Raw genomic sequence first — 11,080 nt, 5'->3', positions numbered from 1 at the left:
TTTCAAATGAATCAACTTTTATTCCATTTAATAGAAAACAATGTTACAATTCAATCATCAGAATTTGGTGTAAAACTGCTGAACAATAAAATAAAAGTTAACATCATTAAAAAACCCACCAGGAGTAATCTTGATCGACACACACTTACATTTACTAAGTTTAAGACCTTTTTGCATTGACAGGACAGTGAGACAAAACTCCCATTGCACAGCAATGTTACCTGACCTGGCACACTGAATACAACCTATGTAAAGTGCTGTGCACTACACACACATTCCTCGTCACAATCATAGTTGTTCCACTGTAGATCAGACTACAATTGAAGTCTGGAAGTTTGAAGATATAACAGTAAGACTTGAGTAGGTTGCAAAAAAACTCTGGGATACCCGAACCTCCAGACTATATGAATGTGCTGTTCCAGAAACATAGTGTTATTTTCTGTATTGGGTGTAGTCATTGATATGTGGTTTGCCTTCCCTGCCTCCATGGTGCACTCTGCCGCTTGGTGTTCACATGATGGGGTAACTGGCCAGGTTGGCAATGCCACACGCATTCCCGCGGTTACGTGCCATCATGATGTAGCCCTGTTTGCCCCAGCTCTCGCTCCAGCTGTTAGAGAGGGGGGGGGAGAGAGAGAGAGAGAGAGAGAGAGAGGATAAAGAGGATGAATCGTGATTTTGAAAAAAATACATTTCAAGTCAACAGTGTGAAACGTGTTACCTGATGCCATTGAATAAGCCCAGTGCATTGTGACCCACCTGTTCTTGACGATCCAGAATTTCATGCCCTTGGCAGTTTGTCCATAGCCCACTGCAAGCACGGCGTGGTTGATGTCATCCTTGTTGCAGTTGGGGTCGTAGTACACACCTGAGTAAATGACAGTGTAAAGGAATGAGCTTCAATAAGCTTTAAGAGAAGCGCTTTAGAAGTCTACTGGCATGTGTAGTGTGTTAGACCACTTCAAGTGGTTGATTCTTCTATCCGTGGTACTTGGAGGCAGAATGTCACTCACCTCTCTGGTAGAACTGGAAGGTGGAGAGGGTGGCATCAATGCCCACAGCCACAGGCCCCACTTTGACTACAGCCTTGGTCAGTGCCCACTCGTCTCCCTCAGGGATCTCCTTGAACCCACGACACTGAGCACCCATGCCAGACGCGTTGTAGGCACACTGCTCATCCTGTTGACAGAGTGGTAGACATGGATTGGTTTATTTAGGATTCAGATTCTGATTGTTTAATGGTCACATGTACAGGGTTGCAGGTGTGATTGCAGGGTACAGTGAAAATCTTAGGCTTGGAGCTCCAACATGCAGGACTAAGTGAAATAAAAGAATGAAAATGGTAATAAAACAATAGAAATAGAACTATATACATCATAACAACTGTGGCAGTGATGAATAAATACATGTTCATTGGGGTGGAGGCAGAGTAAAGACTGTTGGCGGGGTGGGGTGGAATGACCATAGGGGGAGAAGCAGCATGATCATTTGGGTGGAGGCAGAGTAAAGACTGTTGGCGGGGTGGGGTGGAATGACCATAGGGGGAGCAGCAGCATGATCATTTGGGTGGAGGCAGAGTAAAGACTGTTGGCGGGGTGGGGTGGAATGACCATAGGGGGAGCAGCAGCATGATCATTGAGTGGAATCAAAACCAAAAAGTAATAATATACATATTAACAACTGCAACAGTGATGAATGTTGGGGTGGGGGGGAGCAGAGAATGTCCATAGGGGGAGTAGCAGGGGAATGTCCATAGGGGGAGTAGCAGGGGAATGTCCATAGGGGGAGTAGCAGGGGAATGTCCATAGGGGGAGTAGCAGGGGGAGGGGGGAGCAGGTAGCTGACCAGTGGTGGCTATTCAGCAGCCTGATGGTCTGAGGGTAGAAACTATAGGCCAGTCTTTCAGTTTTTGCCATGATGCTCCTGTACTGCTCGCGTCTGAGTGATTGAAGCGGGGAGAACAGGGCATGGATTGGATGGCTCGGATCCCCAATAATCTTCTTGGCTTTCCTGTGACACCTGGTGTTCTAGGTGTCCTGTAGGGCAGGCAGTGTGCATCCAATGGTGCGTTCGGCTGCACGTAGTTGCCGTACCAGGCTGTGATGCAACCCGACAGTACGCTCTCGACGGTGCTTCTGTAGAACACTGTGAGGGCCCTCGGGGACAAGCCAAATTTGCCTTCTTCACTACGGTGTCCGTGTGGTTAGACCATTTCAGCTTCTCTGAAACGACCGTCTCCACAGCAGACCGTCTCCACGGCGGCCCCGTTGATGGGGATGGGGGGCGTGTCCAGCCTGGTTCCTCCTGAAGTCCACAATCAGCTCCTTTGTTTTGCTAACGTTGAGGGAGAGGTTGTTTATCTGGCACCACGCCGTCAGAGTGCCTATATCCTACCTGTAGGCTGTCTCGTCGTTGTTGGTGATCAGGCCTACTGACTTTCCACTATAGCTGGTCTTGGTACTATGTTGCTACTGTACATTTGCAGCAAATTACAAATTACTTTCATAGCACCTTGGTAGTGGTGTGTTCTGTATATCATAGGAAAATGTGGACAACTACAGAAGTGGTAAAGAAAGAATTGCCAGTGTGGCATGTTTTTTACATGCAAGCAAAGTACTAAACAATATGGAAGTGAGCAAAGTATTTGTGTTGTTTGCAGTTGGGCCATTGGAGAATACATGAGACCATGGATGTCACCACTTCCTGGAATTGGCCACCGAAATCCATTTTAGGACTTTTTGGTTAACAGCATGTGATTATTAGCTTGTTTTGGTTAAAGAGCATTTGATGTGATAGCTCAATCAGAAACTGCCAATGTCATCCAGCACATTCCAACTCACCCGACGTGTTGTAAGAAAACGCTGACTGAAAATGTCATTTCAACAAACTAAAACAGCTGTTTGGCGAACAAATTAAAACGACAGTCACATTCTGTTTCAATGTCAGCCAAGCCATGCCCCTACCTGGCCAAGGTAAACCATGCCCCTACCTGGCCAAGGTAAACCATGCCCCTACCTGGCCAAGGTAAACCATGCCCCTACCTGGCCAAGGTAAACCATGCCCCTACCTGGCCAAGGTAAACCATGCCCCTACCTGGCCAAGGTAAGCCATGCCCCTAGCTGGCCAAGGTAAACCATGCCCCTACCTGGTCAAGGTAAACCATGCCCCTACCTGGTCAAGGTAAACCATGCCCCTACCTGGCCAAGGTAAACCATGCCCCTACCTGGCCAAGGTAAACCATGCCCCTACCTGGCCAAGGTAAACCATGCCCCTACCTGGCCAAGGTAAACCATGCCCCTACCTGGCCAAGGTAAACCATGCCCCTACCTGGCCAAGGTAAGGGTACGCCTCCTCTGTGTCGATGCCTCCGTTTTCCTCTACGTATTCGAAGGCGTTGGTCATGTAGCCTCCACCACAGCCATTGTTCTCAGTGACACAGTCCACCAGGTTCTGGGGGCTGAGGTCTATCAGTTTGCCTGTGGTCTTTGCCAGCTGGCCCTCCAGGGCCCCAGCAGAGCTGAAGGCCCAGCAGGAGCCACAGGAGAGCTGAGAAAGAGAGGACATAAACATTTACTTTAGGGTCAGAGCTGCCTTCTTCAATTTGTCCATTAGGTGGTGCACTTTGACAGAGAGTCAAAGGCCCTGATTGAAAAAAAGCTTTCAGAGGGTTTCAGCAAATAATGTTTTTTTTCGTCTGCCCTCAGAACGTCTGTAGTTATCATATTCACCACTAGAGGGTAGACATACTGCACTCACACCTCACTATCACATACCTCCTGAACCTGACAGCTCTTTGTTGATATCACAGACTATTAGTGCTCATGTAAAGTGACCTAATGTTGATTACATGAATGGTATAAATCTAGGGCTAATCTCCTAGTGTTCCCTGGTAGCACAGATGTACTCCATATTTCAGCCTGGGTACTTAATGTACCACTTAACTAAATACCATGTTGACATGAATAATAAATAATGCCTTGCTGTCCAATTAGATCATAATGAGTAATTACCTTTCATAATCAAACATTCTTTACTTGTCTAAGTCAATTAGACAAACCGTGGGTTTTTACTGTCCTAGACAGGTTACGTGACTGTACTGTATCTGTGATAATTTGCTACCTCAAGAAAACAAAGAGGCCTGACTTAACTGACTGAAAGCAAGGAGGAATACGAAATCAGTTCTTTATAACCCAGTGTTTCCCCTAAACATTTTCAGATGGCAACCCGCCTAGGTCCCGTGTGGCTCAGTTGGTAGAGCATGGTGTTTGCAACGCCAGGGTTGTGGGTTCGATTCCCACGGGGGACCAGCACGGGGGGAAAAAATGTATGAAATGTATGCATTCACTACTGTAAGTTGCTCTGGATAAGAGCAGATGCTAAATGACTAAAATGTAAATGTACATTGTTGCTCTCTACCTAAAACCATTACATTGGCCTCAATTAAGCTTGATTGAACATTTCTGTGCAATAAATCTAGGAAATAAGAAATACATCTAGGGCAAACAGTGGACTTGAGTGACAGCTCTTTGTTGTTCGCATCCTCTAACCTGGTTCTTGACTGGGGTCACCATGCCCTTCTTGCGGTAGTCGATGGACCTGGGGAGCTTCACCACATTGTTGTCAGGGATCCAGGTGTTGCTACGGTCCCTGTTCATGGGCACCTGGAGGCCAGTAAGCTTCTCAACTATCTCCTCTGACGTCTGGGGAGAGGAGAGGAACGAGGATGAGGGAATTATGCATGCACAGCAATAGACTATGAACCATTTACCCACTATGAGTAGGGACAAGTGTTTCTATGTTTATAGTCCAGCAGTTATCATATTAAAAAAAAATCAATGGCTTATTAATCCCATGGGAGATCATGAAATAAAAAACTACTGCTAGTCTCTGTGAAACTGGATGTACTATATATCCTTGTTTTATTTACAGAACATCTCAACATAGAAGTGAAACTGACATTCAGATGACCTGATCTCTGTGTACTCCGATGGATAACAAATGGACAAAGCATTAATGAGTGGCATAGAAGCCACTCAGTAAAAGCCAAGCAGCGATATATCAGGTTGCTTTTCCCTACCATTTTAATCTACAGCCCGTTCAGGGAGTTCAAGTCTCACACTAACACGGTCATCACTCATGACCCAACCTGACATGCATGTCACAGCTAGGGGTAGATGGTCACTAACCTAACACCCTCCCTTTTAATCAGTAAGCCATTGAGTGAGTAAAAACACAGATGGCTGTGCTCTGCATCAGCTAAAAGCCACTACTCTGTCCTGTGCTTGATCTTGTTTGTGAAATAAAACCGGAACCACAACTTAAGAGACATTCCCGTATTTGAAACACATACCCAAAATGATAAGCCTTGGACAGTAGGGAGACACTGATTAGAAAGGGTAACCGAGGACAGCAAACACAAAATATTTTCCCTCGGACATATCATTCCAGACGTATGCTTTCACACGGAGTTACATAGACCCTTTTTAGACCCTCCCTTTTTTTGTGCTTTTTCTCCGCCCCATAGAGGATGTGGCTCACTAACTCACCATGTCTCCCAGGTGGTTCATGCCCAGCTCGTACGAGTGAATGCCCAGAGCGGCCTCCTCATTGTGGGCTTCGATCAGACGCATGTTCTTCTCCCAGATGGTTCTACGGATCGCCTCCTCCCCCTACCATGAAAACATCAACAAAACATGAGTATCAATCATACACTGGCCTTTCATGTGTTCTTTGGTCCCTGTGCTCACAGTCTCTCCAGTGCAACTGAACTGGTTCATAGAGGCACAAAATGGTGGAGGTGAAAGGTAGTTAGGAAAATATTTATTGTCAACTCTTTACAGTGCCTTCGATCACTCATTACAGTGTGTGAGGAATGATGCTTCAAGCTGGATGTAGTAGGGGAAAAAGTGCTGTTCTGTGTTTTCTGCTGACTGCTGAGGAATGTGCTGACCGCAAATTGTGGGGGACACACATCCTGAAGCAGTGAGGCCCAAACATTGTCTTGTAAGGTCAAGTTAGCTTATAGCACTGAAATACTTGTGTTCCTAACAGCTTGGCTGATAGCTCTTTACTGGTAAAAACAAGGAAGTTGAAATTCTGAACAGAGGATTAGTTCTCATGTTTCCTGCTTTTCTTGCTTGCAAGGTATAATAACAAAACATTTCAAGGGACAACAACACATACAGAAGTTTTCCACAATAGTTTGTAAACTATTGACTTAAATACAACAGTGTTCTCATACGTATAAGTGACACACTATATTATAACTCATTTCATGATGATGAATGGCTTTGATATTCAAAAAAAAAAATTCGCCGTCAAAGCAAATAAGAAACATCATGAGTATTTGTTATCCAAAGGCTGAGGTAATCGTTCTGTAATTGCCAATCTTAGGAGGAACGGGCATCATTTAAACAAACACCACTGCATAAATGTGAGGAGTAGGTAGCCAGGCAGCCAGAAAGACAGACACTCACCAGGCCGTTGTACTCTCTCAGGTGGGTGGTCTTCCAGGAATCCCACTGTGCGTCCAGTGACATCTCGTTCAGGGGATGGGCTAGGACTGAGCCCAAGAACAGCAGTACACAACCACACAGCAGCATTCTGAGAAAAGACAAAAGGGCTACTTTAGTCATTGATGAATACATATTACATTGATAAATAAACTTAGATAAATGCATTATGCATTATATTTCTACATTTAAATATTGTGGCAGCACCTAAGAGTCTAAACAAACGCAAAGAAGGGCACTATTTACAGTACAAATACAGAAATGGGTGTTGAATTTCATACTGACAACGTCACATCCATAAGAGAGCTGAAGTACACTGGGCTTCAGTTCATATTTTTCTGGCTCTGCCTCATTAGTAAGAGGTGTCATAACAAAAGACAGTATCTCTATGTTCTATGGGAAATGCCTCAGATCATTCATAGGGAACTTCATGCTACTGTATAAACCTTTGCTGCACAGTAATAATGCTTGCAACTTATGGTTTACTTAATGTCTAATATTCCCATTGTTTCATGGTGCTATAAATTAATGTAGGCTATACAGGCTATAAAGGTTTCATAGTTAACTTTAGAAGTGTTTCATTTCTATGATAAATGTTTGGCTACAACATGACCAAAGTGCATTCTTCGTTGCAAACAGAATATAGTACACTTATAATCACATCACAGCTCTGCAATGTTTTAACTATAAAACAAACGAAGCTTACTATTTGTCGAAACGCAGTGATTACCAATGTTATTTTTAACAACTAATTCGATGTGGTAATTGCTTTATGGAAACATAAAATCCCAAGTGAAACTGAAAATTGTAATGAACATAATTCTACAAAATGACTGCTTGAAAAAATAATGTAGACATAAAGGCAACATCAAAAGTTTGCGGGTTTAAGAAATAGAAAAAATGGTGAGTTGGCAAATTCTACCTTGGTCGTAGACTTGAAGAGAAGGTGTCGGATGAATTCCTTTGACCAGTTGTTTCCCTGCGATGAAGTAGGTCACTGTGTGAGCAGTTATATAGTCTGCAGTTTGAGGAAGTGCAAAGGGAGTTCTGAATTTAGGAGGGGAAAAAGTTTCCGCAAAGGGGAATTACATCTGGATTCGCTCATCTAAAGGAGCCAACCAGATGGTCAGGTGTCAAATTGCAGGGGCGTCTCTAACTTCAAAGTCAATATTTAACATTGCAATAGGCCTTTATTCATTGTGCACATTTATCTCAGTCGCATAGTTTTATAACAAGCGTATAACGATTATTTGAATTAAAAGATGTAGGCAAGCAGTAGCCTCTTACTGTTTATTTAGAACATTCAGAAAATAAAGTGAATGATTATGAATATATATCAAACAACTAAATATTTGTATAGTATTTATTATTTCAGAATGAGCCTACGTTGTAAGTTACATAATGGTGTAATGCAAAAAAAATACTAGGCATGCTGGTAAAATTGAGGGTATGAGCGGTGAGTGGGCTGGTGTTGTCTGGTGGTGGGGGGGATAGGCCATTTGGATAACTTTGGACCTTCACTTTGGATAGCTGAAGCAAAGTTGAATTTTTCCATGTGACTCAAATCAGGGTTAAGTATAATATATACTGCTCAAAAAAATAAAGGGAACAGTTAAACAACACATCCTAGATCTGAATGAACGAAATAATCTTATTAAATACTTTTTTCTTTACATAGTTGAATGTGCTGACAACAAAATCACATAAAAACAATCAATGGAAATCCAATTTATCAACCCATGGAGGTCTGGATTTGGAGTCACACTCTAAATTAAAGTGGAAAACCACACAACAGGCTGATCCAACTTTGATGTAATGTCCTTAAAACAAGTCAAAATGAGGCTCAGTAGTGTGTGTGGCCTCCACGTGCCTGTATGACCTCCTTACAACGCCTGGGCATGCTCCTGATGAGGTGGCGGATGGTCTCCTGAGGGATCTCCTCCCAGACCTGGACTAAAGCATCCGCCAACTCCTGGACAGTCTGTGGTGCAACGTGGCGTTGGTGGATGGAGCGAGACATGATGTCCCAGATGTGCTCAATTGGATTCAGGTCTGGGGAACGGGCGGGCCAGTCCATAGCATCAATGCCTTCCTCTTGCAGGAACTGCTGACACACTCCAGCCACATGAGGTCTAGCATTGTCTTGCATTAGGAGGAACCCAGGGCCAACCGCACCAGCATATGGTCTCACAAGGGGTCTGAGGATCTCATCTCGGTACCTAATGGCAGTCAGGCTACCTCTGGCGAGCACATGGAGGGCTGTGCGGCCCCCCAAAGAAATGCCACCCCACACCATGACTGACCCACCGCCAAACCGGTGATGCTGGAGGATGTTGCAGGCAGCAGAACGTTCTCCACGGCATCTCCAGACTCTGTCAAGTCTGTCACGTGCTCAGTGTGAACCTGCTTTCATCTGTGAAGAGCACAGGGCGCCAGTGGCGAATTTGCCAATCTTGGTGTTCTCTGGCAAATGCCAAACGTCCTGCACGGTGTTGGGCTGTAAGCACAACCCCCACCTGTGGACGTCGGGCCCTCATACCACCCTCATGGAGTCTGTTTCTGACCGTTTGAGCAGACACATGCACATTTGTGGCCTGCTGGAGGTCATTTTGCAGGGCTCTGGCAGTGCTTCTCCTGCTCCTCCTTGCACAAAGGCGGAGGTAGCAGTCCTGCTGCTGGGTTGTTGCCCTCCTACGGCCTCCTCCACGTCTCCTGATGTACTGGCCTGTCTCCTGGTAGCGCCTCCATGCTCTGGACACTACGCTGACAGACACAGCAAACCTTCTTGCCACAGCTCGCATTGATGTGCCATCCTGGATGAGCTGCACTGACTGAGCCACTTGTGTGGGTTGTAGACTCCGTCTCATGCTACCACTAGAGTGAAAGCACCGCCAGCATTCAAAAGTGACCAAAACATCAGCCAGGAAGCATAGGAACTGAGAAGTGGTCTGTGGTCACCACCTGCTGAACCACTCCTTTATTGGGGGTGTCTTGCTTATTGCCTATAATTTACACCTGTTGTCTATTCCATTTGCACAACCGCATGTGAAATTTATTGTCAATCAGTGTTGCTTCCTAAGTGGACAGTTTGATTTCACAGAAGTGTGATTGACTTGGAGTTACATTGTGTTGTTTAAGTGTTCCCTTTATTTTTTTGAGCAGTGTATATAAAAGTTTCAAGGTGGCCTCTCTACATAGAATATGACATACTGTCTGTAGCAAATCCCAACAATTCTATGCTATGGTCCCCCCTTCTGCATATGATCGCCATTGCTCTTTTGTTCGAGCGGTTACTTCCGTGTGTTAGTCAACCCCCTGTGGTCCTGAGCAAATGTGTCAGGGCTGTGTGTATATGAAGACTGTCTCATGATGTTAGGTACATGCAGTCAGACATGACTCTACATGCTTAAATCACCCCTTAAAAAAGAATGCATCTCGTGACATACACTCAACAATGAGAACAACCCACTAAACTGCATGTTGATTACTCACACTTTTTTCATGTAAAATGGGGCCCTATTCAACCCAAACTATTCTTCCTGTGCTAAATGAATGCATGTTTAAGTGGATTTCCTCATATTTTTGCATCACAAGAACTTGTTTCTCGGTCTTATCCACCTAATCTAGTTACCATTTTTGATAAGACATTATCATTATTTCAACATAAAACACTAGATAACAGAATAAAGATGTTTAGCTCTCTCTGTTTCAAAAGTAGAAGATTGATGTTAAAGGTCAAGCCATGTGGAGTCTCGAGTATGAGAGTCATTCATGTGCAAGGGAGCTAGCCTGGCATTCGTCAATGACCATTTGTAATCTGTCTGATCTCTGGTATAGACTTGGGCACCTGAAGCATATGCCCTTGGCCCTCCGGAGCTCACTGGGCAGCAGAATGAGACTTACTTAGCTCCTTTAAGACTCTTTCAGGCACTGTTTGATTGGGCCAGACACTCTAGATAATGAGACCAGGACTGTCTGCATCGATCAACCAGCAGTCCCCCTCTCAGGTCAAGAACATGTCATGGTGATGTGGTGATGTGCGTGTATGTGTTTGTGTGTGTGTGTGCGTGCGTGCATGTGCGTGTTGGTGTGTTTGTGGAGTGGGGGGCGTTGGCATTTTACTAGATATTTTCTGATTGACCATGTTTAAGTGACAGTGCCAATACCTGAATTAACTTGAATTCCAATGGAGTGTTCACTTTGAAATTGCTAAGCAAACAAGTTAGATGTGAGAAATATAGTATTCTTTCTAACAAAGATATCTACATATACAGTACCAGTCAAAGTTTGGACACACCTACTCATTCAAGGGTTTCTCTTTCTTTTTACTATTTTCTACATTGTAGAATAATAGTGAAGACATCAAAACTATGAAATAACCCATATGGAATCATGTAGTAACCAAAAAAGTGTTAAACAAATCAAAATATATTTTATATTTGAGATTCTTCAAAGTAACCACCCTTTGTCTTGATGACAGCTTTGCACACTCTTGACATTCACTCAACCAGCTTCACGAGGAATGCTTTTCCAACAGTCTTTAAGGAGTTCCCACATATGCTGAGCAT

The 11,080-nt window shown here is 44.2% G+C and overlaps 1 protein-coding gene across 1 annotated transcript; it reads right to left on the bottom strand.

Annotated features, from left to right (window-relative positions):
- Positions 1 to 7,570, bottom strand: LOC115178886 (cathepsin K). Its single transcript, XM_029740287.1, has 8 exons — positions 7,435 to 7,570; positions 6,477 to 6,603; positions 5,547 to 5,669; positions 4,548 to 4,700; positions 3,328 to 3,546; positions 1,014 to 1,179; positions 760 to 868; positions 1 to 610 (listed from the first exon to the last, which is right to left on the bottom strand). The coding sequence occupies exons 2-8, from the start codon at positions 6,600 to 6,602 to the stop codon at positions 511 to 513; spliced, it is 996 nt and encodes a 331-aa protein (XP_029596147.1). The 5' UTR covers position 6,603; positions 7,435 to 7,570; the 3' UTR covers positions 1 to 510.
- Positions 7,571 to 11,080: the final 3,510 nt, after the last annotated feature.

This window comes from Salmo trutta, chromosome 3, assembly GCF_901001165.1.
Source record: "Salmo trutta chromosome 3, fSalTru1.1, whole genome shotgun sequence".
Taxonomy (NCBI): domain Eukaryota; kingdom Metazoa; phylum Chordata; class Actinopteri; order Salmoniformes; family Salmonidae; genus Salmo; species Salmo trutta.
Note: the sequence above shows the minus strand (reverse complement) of the source record. Positions and strands in the feature narration are given on the sequence as shown.